This window comes from Cricetulus griseus, chromosome 5 (assembly GCF_003668045.3).
Source record: "Cricetulus griseus strain 17A/GY chromosome 5, alternate assembly CriGri-PICRH-1.0, whole genome shotgun sequence".
Lineage (NCBI taxonomy): Eukaryota > Metazoa > Chordata > Mammalia > Rodentia > Cricetidae > Cricetulus > Cricetulus griseus.
Window position 1 is genome coordinate 104023609 of NC_048598.1, and position 19664 is coordinate 104043272.

Consider the following 19664-nt stretch of genomic DNA (forward strand, 5'->3'; position numbering starts at 1 on the left):
GAGCTGAAACTGTAACATTAGGAAAAAAAGTCTATCTTTGCAACTTTGGATAAAGTTTTTTAAGGATGGTTTTTAAAGGCAAGATGGCTTAGGCTTAGCAGGCAGTGTTTGTCACCAAGCCTGACAACTTTAGTTTGCTAACTGAGTTCCATATGGTAGAAGAGGAGAATGGACTCCTGCAAGTTGTCCTCCGACCTCTGCACACATGCTTTGGCAATTGTGCAACTGCCCCCACCACCAAATAAATTAAAACATTCAAAATAAGAGAATGCTTTTTAAGAATGATACCAATAATGCAGGTAATTAAAAAGGGGAAAAATGGACCTTAAAATTATAAATTTTGTTTAAAATCACATGACCAACAAAGTGAAGACAAGCCACAGAAATATTTACCACTCATGTATAGAAGTATCTAGAAAACATACAAAACTTCTAACCATTAATGACAAAGGAACAGTTTACAAATGGACAAAGGAGCCGAAGAGGTATTACCTCAAAGACACATAAACATCCAATAAGTACAGGAAACACAGCACGCTCAACATAATTGTTTATTAGGGAAATACAAAGCAAAACCTCTTCTCACATGCTAGGGATGGTGAAAATAGAAGATGGAGTCAAGAATACATGTGACAAAAACAGAACATTTCTACATCTGCCAATGGGAACACGAAATGGCACAGCTACTCCCCAAGACAGTCTGTAGTTCCTTAAATGGTTAACCAGTTACCATATGACCCAGGAATCCTGTTCTTAAGCATACACACAAGAAAATTTAAAATACAAATCCTTATGTTTTAAAAAATCTTGTACAAGAACATTCAAAGCAACATTTTTTTTTGTAGCAGCCAGAAACTGGGAACCACTCAATGTACATCAACTGATGAACAGACATGACACCGAAACAAAGGAGTGTCAAATCAAATAACCATAAAACGGATATTGAAAGTGTACACCTATAAATCCCAGCATTCTAGAGGCAGGAGGATTATAAGCTTGAACCCAGCTTGAGCTATACAATGCAAGACCATGCCTCAAAGCAAACAAAAATGATGCTAACACATTACTACATTAATGAATCTTGAAAAACAATTGAAATGAAAGAAGACACAAAAGGCCACATGTTGCATGATTTTTTTTTTTTTAATGAGATGTCCAGAAGAGACAGAAAGATTGATGATTGACTAGGGAGAAGTGAAAATGGAGTGCAAAGGTTACTAGGTTTCCTTATGGAATGATAAAAAGTATTCTGGTATTACATAGTAGCAGTTGCACATTCTGGATACACCAAAACCAGTATATTTTAAGATTAAATATTTTATGGTATGTAAACTACACAAACACAAAAAAAGGCGAACAGCCCCTCATACAAAAACTGTTTTCTAAGCTATTGTTTTAGGTAACCTATTGATCCACAGAAATATAGAAACAACTGCAACAATACTTGACGTGTATAATTGCACTGAAACAAATACAATAAGCAGCCCTCAACCTTCAGACCTGGGCCTCACACATGCTAGATATACTGAGCTATATCCCCAGACCCTTTCTCTTTCTTTTGAGAAGGATCTTATGTGGTCTAGGCTGGCCTTAAACCAAGTTTGAATGAAGTGATGAAATTACAGGCATGTGCTATCATGCCATAAAAACTTCTTTTTAAGAAAGCTCCTTGCGGTTATCGGCTGACAGTTCACATGCTGTATGTATTCTTGCTTCTCAGAGCTGATCTGCGCTCATGATCCATCTCACTGCTGTCTTTAAAAGTCATGTTTTTCTTTCCTAAGTAGCCGAGGCTGTAATGAAGTTCTCCATCTCAGGAATTTTAGGATAATGTCATCTAGACACAGGCAGAAATATTGTTCTCTAATGGCATTATGTAGAACAGCCATCTTCAAGCAGTACTTTGAAATTTAATTCCTGCTCATAGGACAGCAGAAAGACTAGGCAAGAAATAATTTAGATAAAAGTATTACCATGGAATAGATACAGCCAGAAACTTTATACCATGTAACAACTGCAGGTTTTCTTCTCCTGGAATAGAAATAGAATTACAGGCTTCCTCTATATAGTAACGAGGAAAAAGAGGAATGTATCGTGACTGCTAAAAAGAAAACATACTCTTTACACTCATCTCTGCAACTGCTTTTCAGTATCCAAAGGCTTCAGCGCTGTAATCTACAACAGAAGGCTCTGTTAGCACATAAAACTGAATAAAAGGCTAATTTTAGCCTGACAGTAGATCACTTGGTTAAACAAGATCAAGGCTTCTCTAAATGCTATGTTCAGAGAGCAAGGCTTAAAGCTTAAGCAAGCAGCAAGGACTGCCTGAGTACGCTGCCTTCTAAGAACTAAAACAACAGGTTGCAATGGGACAACATGGTTCATTGTTCAAGTCAATGGAATTGCATTATTTTCAGTTTTTACTCTTAAGCAGGATTCTTTGAACTGTATCAAGGGTGGCAATTACCCCAGTTCAGTACTATTTTTGTAGTAATAAGCATAAAATCCAACCACTGTTTATATAACCTTAGAAAACAGGCTAAGAAAGGAACACATTTACACCCTTTAGTTAAATTATACTGTTACCTTATAAAAATGTGAGGGTCAACATGTTTTTTTACAAAGAGAGCATTGGACAGTTTCAAATACAGCTGCTTGGCTAATAGTTGTGTCTAAACAAAATATCTGCAGAACTGGTAAGACACTAGGCTTTCTTTATGCTGGTTTTTGAGACAGGGTCTCACTCACTATGTAGGTAGCTCAGGCTGGCCTCTAACTCACAATCCTCCTACGCCAGCCTCCCGAGTGCTGCTGGGATTCCAGGCGTACGTGCCACACTCAGCTTCAAGGCTTTCTTTTAGATGACATTTATTCAAATGATGAGGTTGGAAATTCAAATTGAACAACAACAAAAAATCTTCATAAACAAGAAATGGGAGAAATAAACATTTATTTCTAAACTAAACGTGTGCCGCCTCATACCACACTGAAGGTAGACAGCAGAGACTCCATGCGGAGGCAACTGCATATCAGAATTCAAAACGGTCTAACAGCACAATGCACTTTTGTTGTTGTTTCCCCAGTTTTTCTATCTGTCTCTTTTACAGCATATCCTTTCTATACAATTCTCCTTGTTCATTCCAGAAAACATAAGAAACTGTCTGCAAAATGCATGCATACCAGTTTCTGTAAGGCCATGAACTGGGCTGCTAGGTTGCACTGTTTGTTTTTTTTGTTTTTTTGTTTTTTTTCAAGTAATGAACCCTTTGGAGCAAGGGATCTGCAGAGGAAATCAACACTTTCAGCTCTGGGCCTGTCTTTCCGCTGGGCCTTTAGCATTCTGCAAGGCAGAGCATTTACAAAATGGGTTCTATTTACATTTTCTTTCTTTCTTTCTTTCTTTCTGTATTCAGTACTGGGAATTAAATCCCGGGCCTTGCACATGCTAGGCAAGAGCTCTACCACTGAGCTACACCCCAGGCCCTTGATTCTTATTTTTCAAAATCTAATACATGCTCACGTTTTCTTGCAGACTCTTTTTGTATGTTACAAAACAAGACAGCGAAAGCTTAGCCTCAGATGAGAACCCTTTCTTCCTGAGAAAGGTCAAGCAGACACTTCCTGACATCATGTCCTTTACACAATGGCATACTGTTCATATAAAAGGTCTCGTATCCTATAAAAGTCTTGACAAAGGCAGCCTTCTAATCCGATGCGTCCAGTTTCTGTCTAGAAAAACAGTTTAGAAAGTTTTTTTTAGTACATCTCCTGTCCATCAACATGAAGAAACAATAAGCAACATCTATAACACTGACTGTGACTGGTCAGGAAATGGGTTCCCCTAACTCTGGAATATAGGTACAATATAGTAGTAATAAGTTTTTACAGACACATAAATGTCAGAGGATTCAAATAATAAAAATTGACTATAAAATTATGTGCCGTGCATTTAAATCACTGTTATGAGTCTTTAAGGCCAACACTATGAATGTAAATGGCTGGTTTTCAGTTTTAGGAAATTATTAGAACTATAGATAAATATGACAAAGCCTCAGAAGCAAACACACATTTCAACCCAGCCATTTCTAAAAATAAACTTACAGACTTGCCACCTGCAGGACGGACCACCCAGAGTCTGGCCACACCTCAGCCTTGGGAACCCCTATGCCCTCCACTTGAGTCTTAGCCCTCCTACGCCCTCCGCTTGAGTGAGGAGAACACCAGGAGAGGCCGGACCATCCGGAGTTGCTGACATTGAAGTCTTGGCCTACCTACACCCACCGGGAGACGAGAGGAGAGGGAGAGACACCACCTGTACCCACTCGAAGAAGGGACAGGAAGACGACAGTATAAGAACACACTCAACAACAGAAAGACCAATATGATACCACCATAATCTAGGGGCTTTACACCAGCAAGACCTGAACATCCCAACACAGATGAAGCAGAAGAGAAGGACCTTAAAAACAATTTTATGAAGATGATAGAAACCCTCAAAAAGGAAATGAGAAAATCCCTTAAAGAAATGGAGGAAAAGACAAACCAAAAAATTCAAGAAATAAACAAATCTCTTAAAGAATGCAAAGAAAGCCAAGAAAAAACAACCAAACAAGTGAAAGAAACAATTCAAACAGTTCAAGGCTTGAAAGCTGAAAACAATAAAGAAAACACAGAATGAGGGAATGCTGGAAATAGAAATGCTGGGTAAATGATCAGGAACGACAGATGTAAGTATAACCAACAGAATACAAGAGATGGAAGAATCTCAGGTGTTGAAGACTCACTAGGAAATACAGTCATAGACCAAAGAAAATCTCAAGTCCAACAAATCCCTAACAAAATATCCAGGATATATGGGAAACAGTGAAAAGGCCAAACCTAAGAATAACAGGTACAGAAGAAGGTGAAGAAACCCACCTCAAAGGTACAAAAAACATATTCAACAAAATCATAGAAGAAAACTTTCCCAATCTAAAGAAGGATATGGCTATGAAAATACAAGAAGCTTACAGAACACCAAATAGACTGTACCACAAAAAAAAGTCCCCATCGGCACATAATAATCAAAACACCAAACTTACAGAATAAAGAAAAAAAATTAAGAGCAGCAAAGAAAAAGACCAAGTAACATGTAAAGGCAGACCTATCAGAATTACACCTGACTTCTCAATGGACACTCTGAAAGCCAGAAGGTACTGGATAGATGTTCTACAAATGCTAAGGGAACATAGATGTCAGTCCAGACTACTATACCCAGCAAAGCTTTCAATCACTATAGATGGGGAAGCAAGACAAAACCAGATTTAAACAATACATATCTACTACTCTAGCCCTTCAGCAAAGTGGCAGGATACAACATTACTAAAAAAAAAAAAAAAAAAAAAAAAAAAAAAAAAAAAAAATTAGTAGCCCTACTATATTATATACAGATGATAAATGGGCTGAGAAAGAAATCAGAGAAACATCACCCTTTACAATAGCCACAAACAACATAAAATATCTTGGGGTAATGCTAACCAAACAAGTGAAAGACCTGTATAACAAGAACTTTGAGTCTTTAAAGAAAGAAATTAGGGGGCTGGAGAGATGGCTCAGCGGTTAAGAGCACTGACTGTTCTTCAAGAGGTCCCGAGTTCAATTCCCAGAAACCACATGGTGGCTCACAACCACTTTGAATGAGATCTGGTGCTCTCTGCTGGAATGCAGGCAGAAGACATAATAAATAAATAAAATCTTGAAAAAAAAGAAAGAAATTAAAGAAGATAGCAGAAAATATAAAGATCTCCCATGTTCTTGGATAGGCAGGATCAACATAGTAAAAATGGCAATCTTGCCAAAAGCAATGTACAGATTCAATGCAATCCCTACCAAAATCCCAACACAATTCTTCACAGACCTTGAAAGAACGATATGCAAAGTTATATGGAAAAACAAAAAAATCCAGGATAGCTAAAACAATCCTGTACAATAAAGAAACTTCCAGAGGCATTACCATCCCTGACTTCAAGCACTATTATAGAGCTGTAGTCCTGAAAACAGCTTGGTATTGGCACAAAAATAGACAGGTAGACCAATGGATATTAACCCACACACCTGCAAACACTTGATTTTTTACAAAGAAGGTAAAGTTATACAATGGAAAAAAGAAAGCATCTTCAGCAAATGGTGCTGGCATAACTGGATGCTGGCATGTAGAAGACTGCAGATAGATCCATATCTATCACCATGCACAAAACTTAAGTCCAAATGGATCAAAGACCTCAACATAAATCCAGCCATACTGAACCTCTTCGAAGAGAAAGTGGGAGGTACCCTTGAACGAATTGGTACAGGACAGACACCGATATCGACAATTAATAAATGGGACTTCCTGAAACTGGGAAGCTTCTGTATGGCAAAGGACACAGTCAACAAGACAAAACGGCAGCCCTCAGAATGGGAAAAGATATTCACCAACCCCACATCAGACAGAGGGCTGATTTCTAAAATATACAAAGAACTCAAGAAGCTAGCCACCAAAACACCAAACAATCCAATTTAAAAAGTGGGGTACAGAACTAAATAGAGAATTCTCAATAGAGGAATCTAAAATGGCTGAAAGACACTTAAGAAAGTGCTCAACAGCCAGGTGTTGGTGGCGCACGCCTTTAATCCCAGCACTTGGGAGGCAGATGCAGGCAGAGCTCTGCGAGTTCGAGGTCAGCCTGGTTTACAGAGTGAGTGCCAGGATAGGTTCCAAAGCTATATAGAGAAACCCTGCCTTGAAAAAACAAAAATAAATAAATAAATAAATAAATAAATAAATAGGGGGTGCTGTAGAGATGGCTCAGTGGTTAAGAGCAGTGGCTGATCTTCCAGAGGACCCGGGTTCTGTTCCCAGCACTCACATGGCAGCTCACACCTGTCTGTAACTCCAGTTCGAGGGGATCTAGTATCCTTACACCAATGCACATAAAATAAAGTTAAATAAAGTATTTAAAAAAAAAAAAAGAAAGAAAAGAAAAAGAAAGTGCTCAACATCCTTAGCTATCAGGGAAATGCAACTCAAAACCACTCTGAGATACCATCTTACTCCTGTCAGAATGGCTAAAATCAAAACCACCAATGACAGTTTATGTTGGAGAGGATGTGGAGAAAGGGGAACACTCCTCCATTGCTGGTGGGAGTGCCAACTTGTGTGGCCACTTTGGAAATCAGTATGGTGGTTTCTCAGGAAAGTGGGAATCAGTCAACCTCAAGATCCAGCATATACCCAAAGAATGCACATTCATACATCAAGGACATATGTTCAACTGTGTTCATAGCAGCATTGTTTGTAATAGCCAGAACCTGGAAGCAACTTAGATGCCCCTCAACTGAAGAATGGATGGAGAAAAAAAATGTGGTACATTTACACAATAGAGTACCACTCAGTGGAAAAAAACAATGAAATCTTGAAATTCGCAGGCAAATGGATGGAACTGGAAGAAACCATCCTGAGTGAGGTAACCCAGTCACAAAAAGACAAACATGGTATGTACTCACTCATATATGGATATTAGACAGAGCAAAGGACTGCCAGCCTACAATCCACACCACCAGAGTAACTAGGAAACAAAGAGGACCCTAAGAGAGAAACACATGGTCCTCTGAAGAAGGGGAAAGGGACAAGAACCCCTGAGCAAATTGGGAGCATGGGAGGGGGAGGGAAAAGATACAAAAAAGAGAAGGGGAGAAGAGAACAAGAGAGATCAGGAAGACTGAGTCAGGAGAGAAATAGAAGAGAGCAACAAAAGAGATATCTTAATAGAGGGAGCCAGTATAGGTTTAAAGAGAAATCTGGCATAAGGAAAATGTTCAGAGATCCACAAGGATGACCTCAACTAAGAATCTAAGCAATAGGGGAGAGGCGGCCTTTGATGCCCTTCCCCTAAAATAAGATTGATGACTACCTTAATTGTTATTCTAGAGCCTTCATCCAGTAGCTGACTGAAGCAGAAGCAGGCACCCACAGCTAAGCACTGAGCCATACTCCTGGAATCCAGTTGTAGAGAGGGAGGATGGAAGAGCAAAGGAGCCAAGACCATGTAAGAGAAACCCACAGAAACAGTTGACCTGACCTAGAGAGAGTACAGGGACCCCAGTCATAAAGCTGGGGAACCAGCATTGGATCAAACCAAGCCCCCTGAGTGTGGGTGTCAGCTAGGAGGCCTGGGCAGTCTATGGGACCTCTAACAGTGGAGCTAGTGTTTATCCCTAGTGTACAAATGGACTTTGATATCCTATTTCCTATGGAGGGATACTATTGCAGCCCAGATACATGGAAGAGGGCCTAGGCTCTCCCTCAAATGATATAACAGACTTTGATGAATCCCCATTGAAGGCCCCACTACCCTTGGAGAGTGGGTGGGGGTGGGTTGGGGGAGCCAGTGGGGGCAAGGGAGGATGGGAATGTGAGGGAATGGGGGGATTGATACCTAAAAAAAGATTGTTTCTAAAATAAAATAATAATAATAATAAAATAAACTTACTCTGCGGACTGCTACTTGATTGTTGCAGACAAGTACTCCCCCTACAAATTCCGCTTGAATCCCCTCCCGCAAAAGAACTTGCTTGAAGTCAGACAGTCTTGGTTCATTCATAAAAACTGACTGGTGTCCAGGAACCTTGAATAAAGTCAAAGGGGAAAGAGTAACATCAGTTAAACAGTAGGCACAAAGCTGTATTGGATAAAGTAGAGGGCTGCATGGTCTCTAAGATATTTTTATTACTCCCTCAATCCTTTGACAGATCATTTCAGGACTGTCAGTTACATTCTAAGTTTTGTTATTCGGGTTCTACTTTGTCACTTACCATTACAAAGCCCTTCACATTTTCTGATGTTTCACAATTTCATTAGTCATGCCTCCTATAACAGAGACTCAAGGTAATATTATGCTCTTCACCCACCCACTCGCTGGAGGGGTCAATGAGAGTGTGAAGAGGCAGAACTGAACTGAAACCTCACTTCCAGGCCCCAGTCCCCTGTTTAGTTCAGAGTATAAGTCTTTCCTAATCCCACTTCCACATTCCTGCCTCCTCAGAGAGTCTGCAATGGGTACTACAGGCTGAGAACCAGAAAGGCAAGTAGTTTTGCCTACTCTGAACGTGCTTTGGAGGGTACTATTGCTTTAGTACAGAGAAAAAATTCCTCTTTCCTCCTCTTCCCAATTTCAAGGGTAGTGCTGTATCAGAAGCCAGCAGAAAGTACTATCTCTATCGCAACTAAAGACTTCACTTAACAAGCCTGTAGGACTCTTACAGCATTAATATTGCTCTAGTTTCACCACCTAGGAGCTTTTCTAATTAACTAGGTCCCTCTTGAGAACATGTAACTCCTAGGCCAGCATTAAAGTTATAGTCAGTGGAAGAAGACATTTAACTGCATCAAACCAAAGTGATTTGAATGGAACCGACAACACAGAAAAATGGCACTCTTAGTACACTCTCATCTCCTCACTGGAGAGCCTCACAGACTCCGTATTTCAAAATCCATTCTAAAAACACAGATCGCGAACGACTGCATTATTAGCCAAGGGAGAGTGATATGACACTCGTGACAGGAAAGCAGAAAGGAGGGGCCAGGGCTTGAGGGAGAAGAGAAAGAGAGAATTCACAAAACAGTTCTGTTTGAAAATAAATAATAAACTGGGCGGTGGTGGCGCATGTCTTTAATCCCAGCACTCGGGAAGCAGAGGCAGGCAGATCTCTATGAGTTCAAGACCAGCCTGGTCTATAAGAGCTAGTTCCAGGACAGGCTCAAAAACTACACAGGGAAACCCTGCCTCAAAAATAAATAAATGAATAAATAAATAAATAAATAATAACACTGTAAAGCCTTGTCTCAAAAATGAATGAATGAATAAAGTATAACATTGTGCATCCTACCTGAAAAATTTTAATAATTAAAAAAGGATTTGGTAAAGGTTTTCTTTAAATTATCATCCTCTAGCTGCAAAGACTGAGACACACAGATACATGCCCTGGGTAATCTTTTGTAAGAGCTCCAAATTTGGCCCCCACACAATGTATTTTAAACAGCTAAAATCACAACAGGGGAGCTAGAAGGATGACAAGTGGGGAGACAGACAGACTGGGGGTGTGGCTCAATGGAGAAGCATGTGACTAGCATGTCTGAGGACCATCAATCAAGCCCCAGGGCCACTAAAAGGTAGAGACAAGAGAAAGCAGCGACCTCTGACCTCATGAGGTGGCAAAGGCTCCAGTGTGGGGATGATCTCACTCTCTTCACCCAATTCCTTGTCATCATCTCCAAACAGACTTTTCATGGCCTTCTGCTGGGCTATGGCACTGGAATCTGAAGGACCATCCACTTGCATTTCAGAGTCTTCTCCATCATCCTTGAGCTCTCCTTCTTCTAAAATAACTCCTGTGTCCACTTTGGAAACTCTCATGTCTAGGACACCATCTATCCAAGCCAGCTCGGCATCTTTAGCTTTACAAAACTGAAGGGAGCTGACAAGCGAGTCCTTTAATCGTACCTGGATATGCAAAGGGAGGGGAGGTTAACAAAGGGAGGGTGTAGGTTAACAAATCAAACATAGTCTTCTGCCATTTTCTAACTCTGGCAATATGATCAACATCTGAAAATCTCTCTCCTCAGGCTGTCATTCTTCACAGTGACCCAATTATCTGTAAGGGCTTGAGAATCCCTGGCCATTTTCCAAAATAAGACTGTCAATCTGACTGTACAACAGAGTCACGGCGTCCCACACCCACCTGGATACTAACACTGGGGTGCCACCTCTAGTATTTCTAGTGTGATCATTGAAATGAAGACTAGTGCTCAGATGACCATCTGTGCAGCTATGGCTGCTGTGCTTTCTGGAATGTGCCATTAATTTCACACCTCCATGTCTCTTTCTCTTACATACCCGATATGATTTTCTGCCGGGCAAGTTCTAACCTCTTCCAGATATAGATGTCACGCCTACCTTCACTGTCACTATCTCCAGATAAGACTATTTCTCCTTCATTTAGCCACACTGTTTCTTTCAATTAGGAGAACTACGACATCTGCTGAGTTTTTTTAAAAAAACTTTTTTTTTTTTTTTTTTTTTTTTGAGGCTGGGCATGGTAGAATATGCCTATAATTTTCGCACTTTGGAGGCTGAGGCAGCAGAATCAAGTTTGAGACTAGCCTGGGCTACACAGCCAGACCCTGCCATTCATAATGAAGAAATGGACGTATGTTTTTGATTTTGAGAATGCTTATCATTCCCTCACATTGGTACTTTGGCCAAAGTTGTCTATCTGACTAGAACACTCTTTCCCCACTCTTTGCTGCTGTCTGTCCTGACAAAGTAGCTAAACATCCAATAAGAGCCTGTTTAGGGTGCTGCAGAGATGGCTTGGTGGTTAGGAACACAGGCTGCTCTTCCAGAGGACCAGGGTTCAATTCCTAGGACCCACATGGCAGCTCACAACTGTCTGTAACTCCAATTCCAAAGGATCTCACACACTCATACAGACATACATGCAGGGAAAACACCAATCAATGCTCATAAAATAAAAATAATTATTTTTTTTAAAAAGCCTGTTTAGTTGTCATTTTTTTTTTCCAGGAAACCTTTTCCAAACCTCCAAACTTGAGTAGGAGCCCTCTTCTTTATCTCCCAGCACCTTACACACTGCCAAATGAGTAAGTGTTAGGGGCATTTGATTTATTTGGTTTAAACATCTCGAATTTAGGGATTGTTAGGGTAGGGAGCTGTACCCATCTCACTCACCATATTCCTAATGTACATGAGCTAGTGTGCCAACAGCAATGTCTACTTCCCCATGGCTCCACTGACAACATATTTACCTGGTAGATATGCGTTTCGCTTGTGGCATCAACTGTTTCGTGTAGCTTTGGCATGTACACTTTAATATCTTTCCCACCAAATGCACGGCAACACTCGGCCAGGTCCTGACTGGCCTCTGGTGGGCCATGGACAATGATCAACTGCCGTGGTTTCATCTGATTGATGATCTTTTTAATGGAGTCTCCGTCCGAACGTCCTTCATAGTCTATGTAAGTAACCCTGGCTCTGTAATTAAATATCATTATTCAAGCTCACTTTCTTAACTCTAAAAGTAGGCTTTTACCATCAGGAAAGAAATGCATATAAGGAGAAATTGTAAAATGCATGTTACAGTATGACTCCCAATTAAGAATATACACAAAAGATATCACTGAACAAAAAACCATTTGTTCTCTGATGATTCAAATTCCAAAATAATCACTTCTTGGCAGTATTAACTGGACTATGCAGGAAAGGAAAGAATTTCTTGACTACTTCTGGTCCTGAAAATTTTCTACCCCCAAACATTAGAATGTCTAAGTCAAGGAGGACATTTCATGAAGCAAGTAATATGCAGAAGAATTAGCTTCTCAGCTGCACCATTCTCCCACCTGCTACTAGATTTATTAAAAAGGCAGGAAATAATGTCTCTTCATATAAATGTACAATTTAATCTTCAGCTCCCTTCCCAACAATTACTTTGGTATTCAAGGATCCTCAATGAAAATACCAACATACTTCACAGAAAAGGGAGTTTTAAAAGCATGAACTCATAGTGGCTCTGCTGAAATCTCACTTTTGAAACAATGTAAGTTATATAATTCAAGGGCTTGAAACTATATCTTACCTGATATAGTTTACCCTGATCTCCAAACCCCACAAAGGCACTTACTTTATCTCAATAGACTCTGTTGCAGAAACACACTTGGTGGGAACATCAGACAGGTCCTGATCCATGGGCTCATCTCCATTTGTCAAACCCGATTCTAATTTGTTTTTTTCTTCTTCAGTGGCCTGAAGTTCTGGCACTAAGAAATCTTCTGGTCTAAACAGTGATTCTCTAATTACACACATGGAAGGTATGCTAACATTATGTAACATATGTAACAGACTAATAGATGGCATAATTTAAAGACTCCTCGAATATCTTAAGACTTAATTCAACTCAAAGCTAATTAATGCACACTACCAATCAGATGATTATATGTGCTATGTTTTTTATAACTACTGAAGAGTGCTATTTATTTATTTAGCTAGCAGCACTAAGGACCAAACCCATGACCTTACACAAGCTAGACAAGCATGCTATTCCTGAGCTACATTCTCCAGCCGGAGAACGCTCTTTAAGGATGATGTAGACTGCTGAGAAACCCTGAACACATCAAAAAAAGAACTGAATGGCTGGAACAAGCAACAAGCACTCTTGAAATCTGGCCCTGCATTTTTGGTTGTTGTTGCTTATTTGTTTTTTGTTTTGTTTTGTTTTTTTGAGACAGGGTTTCTCTTTATAGCCCTGGCTACCCTGGAATTAGCTTTGTAGACCAGGCTGGTCTCAAATTCACAGAGATCCACCTGCCTCTTCCACCCCAGTGCTGGAACTAAAGGCGTGCAACACCACCACCACCACCACTGGACGGCCCTGCACTCTTTATAATTTACTTGTTTGTGTGAGTGTATGTGTATGTGTGCCCCACAACAACTCTCCCTGTGAGCACTGCTGAAAAGAGTGAGATACCTGTTTTTACAATCCTCTACCACCCTGTGACCATCCTTCTAACGTTCTAGTCCATTCTCACTCCTCTCTGAGAACCCAGGCTCTATTCTCTAACAGCCAGGTTGCTACAGTTTCTTACTCCCCACAGTTAACATCCCCAACTCTAAACCACAGAATAACCATAGCAGTAACAACCACTTAAAGCACATTTAGTGTGATTCCAGGCTAGAGACCTTCCTTAAAAACAAAATCTCACAGGCTAGAGTGTAATTCAGTGATAGAATAACTGCCTAGCATTTACAAGACCCTGGGTTTGATCTCTAAAGCCCCTCCCCTCCCCCCAAACCCAAAGCAAAAACAAAAACTTCCTACAACTTCATTTAATTTGTATCCCCATGTTTCTTAGGAAAGTCAAGTTAAAGAGTAGTGTCCAGGGCCATGAGATGGATGGCTCAGTGGGTTAAGGAATTTGCTGCCCAAATTGACAACCTGAGTTTGATCTCCAGAACCTACAATGGAATGAAAGAACTGACTCTTGCAAGTTGTCTTCTGGTTTCCACATACACATATGTATACAAGGCACATTTGTGTACACACACACACACACACACACACAGAGAGTAAGCAGCAGACTGGTCACTTATCAAATGAACCTAAAAAAACACCAGCATTGTTTACATTGCCATGTTTTCTCTTGGTTGTTTTAGAGGGCTATGTAGACAATGGGACTTTCCTAAGTAAGCACAAGAATGATCTAAGACTACCACTTGCTCAACAACATTATGGAAGTACTAGGCAAGTATAAAATACATGCTTATAATCCTGGCTATACAAGTGGTAAACAAGTGCGTATCAATGCAGAGAGAGAGAGACACTTAAATATATCTATATATAGCCAGACAGGGAAGGGAAGAGGAAAACATGAGAGCAAGAATGTCAGACACTGTGTACTAGGCCAAGGCACCTAACTGTTTCTGGGGAAGCAGAGGGAACCCTGGCAGACTTTTACTCAGGTTAGCAATGTTTCCAAAACTGCAGTCTGAGTATGTGATTTTAGTTGTTTTTCATGGTTCCACCCTTTATTTCATATTCCCCTTGTAGCCAAAAGTATTATAAATACAACTACCAGCAAAAACTCCACAGCATGTCCCTTAGCTTCAAACCTTTCATGAAACCAAGTAATTAAACTACACACTCCCTTTCCTACTAATCCTCAAGATGCCCCTCAACGTTTCTGTTTTATGCTTCCAATTCCAAGCCTCCTCTATCTCTCAAGCCAAGGCATTCAAGAGCAAAGCACATGGCGACCAGAGAGATCCAATTCACCGAGCCCAAAGAGTTTGTTTTGCTCACATACTTGATGATCTCGCCATATTCATCCCATTTAATTCTTTCTTCTGGGGCAGGAAACATAGGGTAGGATTTTTTGGCCTGTTTGAAGAAGCTGCCTTTGCGACTGCCTTCGCCTTTCATCATCAGGTCATGCTTTGTCTTATGAGCTGAAGGCTGGTCGATATCTTCCTCCACATCACTCTCATCACTGGAGTCGATATCCGCCCTGGGAGGGTTTGGGAACACAGCAGGGTCACAATGTTACTAAGTCAGTTTGGCTTAGTATTTATAAAACCATGAATGAATGAATGACTATCCACTGTTACCCCAAGTCATAGTAGTTGGTATAAGTAGATCAGGGTTTTGTAAAAATGTGACATTACCATCCTTAATACATTGGCATTATTAGCACTCAAAAGGTTTTATTTTTGCCATTTGAAAATGTTAATAAGTCATAAAGCCTTAAGACAATTTAAGCTATCTTCACTGAAGGCCACTGAGTGTTTGAATCCTACAAATGTGTTCTTTTTACATTATATGCTGACTTAACCTTACGAGTTACTCTTATGTGAGTGACTCACTCTTTCGACTGCTCAAGTTTCTTAGCAGCTTCTTTCTTTAGTTTCTCTTTTTCCACATATTCTTCGAGTTCTTTCCCTTCAAGCTTCACGCGTTTCCTCAGCTAATGAAAAAGACAAGAGAAAGTCAGCATCAGAAGAGCTGGGTATGAGACACATCGCTTCTCTGAAGTGACCCATAACCTTTAAATTCCCATCTAAATCAATCAAGTTTCGATGACACAGACTCATACATCTTCTTTAGAGTAGCACTAACACTGAACTGTTAGAGGATGGATTTCAGTCAAACTGGCTAAAATACACCAGTCAACCTCGGAAAGGAAGCAGAGCTAAATACTGTTATAATTTAAAGTAGAAAAGCCACAGTAAGAACCAAAGCCGTAAGTCATAAGGGGAAAATAAAACATCTTTCACATTTTAAATCTCACAGAACTAAAAGAAAAGATGAAAATACTGACTGTACTATGACTGTCAGAACTTATGTTTTCCTAAGAACTCCCAAAATCAAGACAGAACGAACACATCAAAAAGGACAAAATGTGCAGAGAAAAAACAATTTTTTTTTCTTTTTTTGGTTTTTTCTGTGGCTTTGGAGGCTGTCCTGGAACTAGCTCTTGTAGACCAGGCTGGTCTCGAACTCACAGAGATCCACCTGCCTCTACCTCCTGAGTGCTGGGATGCAGAGAAAATTTTAAAAATAAAAAACATGAATGGCTTATAGCCATGGATAGATGACTAAGTTTACCAATGGTGTTGACACAGACAACATGTAAAAGTTAACACGATTTGTTTAATTTGCAAGACTGGAAATGCCTACCTGGAGAAGGGATACCTCGTTATTTCTAGCAGATATTATTAGCAAACTGTTAGAAGATAATTTGCTAACAACTAAAAATAAAAATGTGCTTATCTTTTGATGCAATTCTTCCTATTTCTAGGAATTTATTCTACTGAAACAGAGACCTTAAAAACATATAGAAATAATATTTAAAATAATAATAAAACTGGCAAATTCGTCAATGTGGAAAAACTGAATTAGTAGTTTTCATTCTTTTATCATCAGAGTCCCATAAAAACCAGAGAACCCTTGGGGCTGGTGAGATGGCTCAGTGGGGAAAGGCACTTGCCAAGAAGGCCTCACGGCCTATGCTCCAACCCTAGAGCTCACTGTGGAAGGAATCAACGCCAGAAAGTTGTCCTCTGACTTCACTGTGTGCACCACATGTATATACAATTCACACATAAATAAAAAATTAAAAATATAGTCAAAGAACCCCTGGGGTTGAGAGATGACTAAGAGAACAGCCTGCTATTCCAGATGATCTGGGTTTGGTTCACAGCAGCTCACAACCATCTGTAATTGCAGTTCCAGGGCATCCAACACCCTCTTCTGGTCTCCATGGGCACCAGGCATGCATGTAATGCAGACATACAAGGAGACAAAGCACCCACATACATAAAATAATGAAAAAAAAAAGTAGTGTAAACAGAGCCTAGATTTTAAATTGGGGAGGTGGATGTAGGGTGTACTTGTATATGGGTGAGGTCATGAAATTAGAAAGGGGATCATGAGAAAGGGGGAAGAATCCGTGGAAGGAGAAACAAGACGGTAACGGAATACACGTGATAAGAGCAGAAAGAGGAACTACTTGGGGGAAGGGAGGAAGTCAGTGGGGGTAGGGGAGAGGCATAAAGAGAGCAAAATGCAATGCCACATTTGTACAACAAAATGCCATACTGAAACTCACCATTTTGTGTGCTAACCTAAAATTTAATGATTTTTAAATGTCAAGTCATAACAACTCAATGCAACATGCACTCTTAGGTGGGATCACAGAAAAACTGAACAGGGAATTAAAAAGGACACTGTTGTGCCAACCAGCTAGAGTTGGCAGGGTCATCAGATTAAATGGTAGTATGATTTCAGTGTTTATCTCCTGTTTTCTGTGTTCTTGTTTCCACACAATACACACTGTGGTACTATCCAAGGCAATGCTGGAATAACTACTGTTTGTTTCAAAATGTGTGTGTAATATTGTGTCTGTGTAGATACAAGATACTATACAGCAAACCCAGCTAAAACCTCAACAACTTGGGAGTTAGAGTATCCACACTATTTTTGTGACTTTTGGCTAAATTTGAAACTATTTCAAAAATAAAAATTAAACCAAAATTAACTGATGAACACTCACAAATGTGGCATCTCACATCTGGCTATTAGCTTACTGGAAATGTGTTTAAAATTATAAGCAGTTAACAACTCACATAGATACCTTGCACACAAATTTTTTTTTCATTAAGTATTTAATTCCCTCATTTAACTTGTACCTCTTATAAAAATGTTGTTCTTAGCCTGGTGTGGTGACTCAAGCCTGGACCTCACAACCCAGGAACTTCAGGAGGGAGAATGGAGTTTCAGTTCAGACTGGACAATATAGCAAAACCCCATCTCAAAAAAATAATTAAATAAAATTTGTCTCAGTTCTGTATTCCAATTCTGAGACCTGATATTAGCTGCTGTATTCATAAAGTTTCCAGAACAATCAACTCTAAAATACATTCCTTCTCCACTTTCACAGTATCACTCCAAGTCTTGCCTTTTCCTAATATAAACTCTAGTCTGTTTCTTCATTCACCCCCACCCCCGCCTTTTTAAAATTACTGGCTTTGCTCTTTTTAAATGAACAAGGCTTAATTTCCTAGGGCACTATATGTATGCAAAAAAATAGACCCACAGTAAATGCTAATGTGTCAGAGGACTGGCCTGTGAGGAACTCGCTCTTTTGTCATCATGATAGCCACCAGCACATTCACTGAGGGCCAGCAGTGCAATGGCACTTTCCTGGCCACTACGAAGGTCCCTCTTCTTCTGGAACTCCATTCAATTTGGTAGCAAAAAGAAGACAACAAACAAGGAAACATGTGGTAATGAATATTAAGAAAAATAATACAAGGTTGTATCTAACCAGATAGTTGTGATGGTGCACACCCTTTTATGCACTCAGGGAGCAGAGACAGACGGATGTGACCATATAAGGGGCAGAACAAGGTATGGGAGAGAAGGGAGGAGAAGGTGAGTGGGGACAGAACCTGAGCACACCAAGTAGCCTTTTAAATTAAAGCCTCCCCCTTTGTTTCTGCTGTTTCTGATATCATGAGGATACTTTAGAATATCATTTTGCTTTTTTTTTTCAAACTTTTAATGTCCTTTTAATTCCTCAATGGCATATCAACCCTAATTGAGTTTCTAGTAATTAAAAATTTCAAATGCAGTACTTCATTTCTCATGAAACTATTAAGTACTTCTGAGTTATTTTAACTTGATATTTCTAAGCTATTAAATAACCCAAGACAGTATTTTATTTTGATATACTTGCTTGGAATCCTTTTGTCAGCAATGCTGTAGTTAGTGAACATTTATCAGACTTTAGTTGCTAATAATGATGCTTTTCTTAAACTACTTATTATATTAAGAGAAGGATACCAGATAGCTTTCACAAAGTAAATATACCTTCAAATGCTGCTATGAGGACAAAATACAAAATGGCCATTCAAACTATGCATAAGTCTTGCAGCTACTAGCCAACCCACTTGAAGTGATGGCCATGGACATCTGTCAACAATACTGGTTGTGGAAATCTGACAGATTTGATGGCCTGGTTATTAAGCAAAATCTTTCCACATCTTGGTCGTTCCGTTAGCTGCCTTGTTAATGAAGGTGCAGAGGTGGGTTAGTGTATTTAGTGGGAGGAGACAGGATTCCTGACTGGCCTTCTACTTCTCTGTTAAATTCCAGGCAAGGTCATGTGCAAAGGATGAGGCTAGGTTAGTTGTGGAACACTGGAAGAGAAAGAAGGCAAAGGCTGGCTTACTGGGGAATGAGAAAATGAATGTTCCACTGAGTGCTGAATGCTACTGTTGGTTCGCTTCCGAGGTGAGGTCTCCACATGAAGGGAAATGTGTTCACTGCTCCTGTTTAACTCACATGGCAGAAAGCTGCTTGAGTGCAGGCACACACTAGTGCAAAGATGTGGCTAGGTGACAGGAAAGGCAGGCTTGCTAATAGTGTCTGCACTATTAGCAAGTGTGAGAGGGAAAGTCATTTTTCTTTGAGGATACGGCATAAGCACAGTGCCCATGCTTCAGAAGATGGCTTCACGCATACTCACATGTACACAGGCAGCACTAACTGGAGCCATTGGCAGGTAAATAAAA

The 19664-nt window shown here is 39.9% G+C and overlaps 1 protein-coding gene across 2 annotated transcripts in view; it reads right to left on the reverse strand.

The window, feature by feature from the left end:
• Positions 1 to 533: 533 nt before the first annotated feature.
• The window catches only part of Cpsf2 (cleavage and polyadenylation specific factor 2), a 31356-nt gene continuing 12225 nt past the window's right edge, over positions 534 to 19664 (reverse strand). For both annotated transcript variants that reach the window (XM_027419152.2, XM_027419153.2), the window contains exons 9-15: positions 15453 to 15553; positions 14897 to 15097; positions 12718 to 12870; positions 11846 to 12071; positions 10221 to 10520; positions 8511 to 8645; positions 534 to 3729 (exon numbers count right to left, since the gene is read on the reverse strand). In XM_027419152.2, coding sequence (XP_027274953.1) covers positions 3637 to 3729; positions 8511 to 8645; positions 10221 to 10520; positions 11846 to 12071; positions 12718 to 12870; positions 14897 to 15097; positions 15453 to 15553 — 1209 coding nt within the window. In that variant the 3' untranslated portion in view covers positions 534 to 3636. The remainder of the gene's footprint in view (positions 3730 to 8510; positions 8646 to 10220; positions 10521 to 11845; positions 12072 to 12717; positions 12871 to 14896; positions 15098 to 15452; positions 15554 to 19664) is intronic.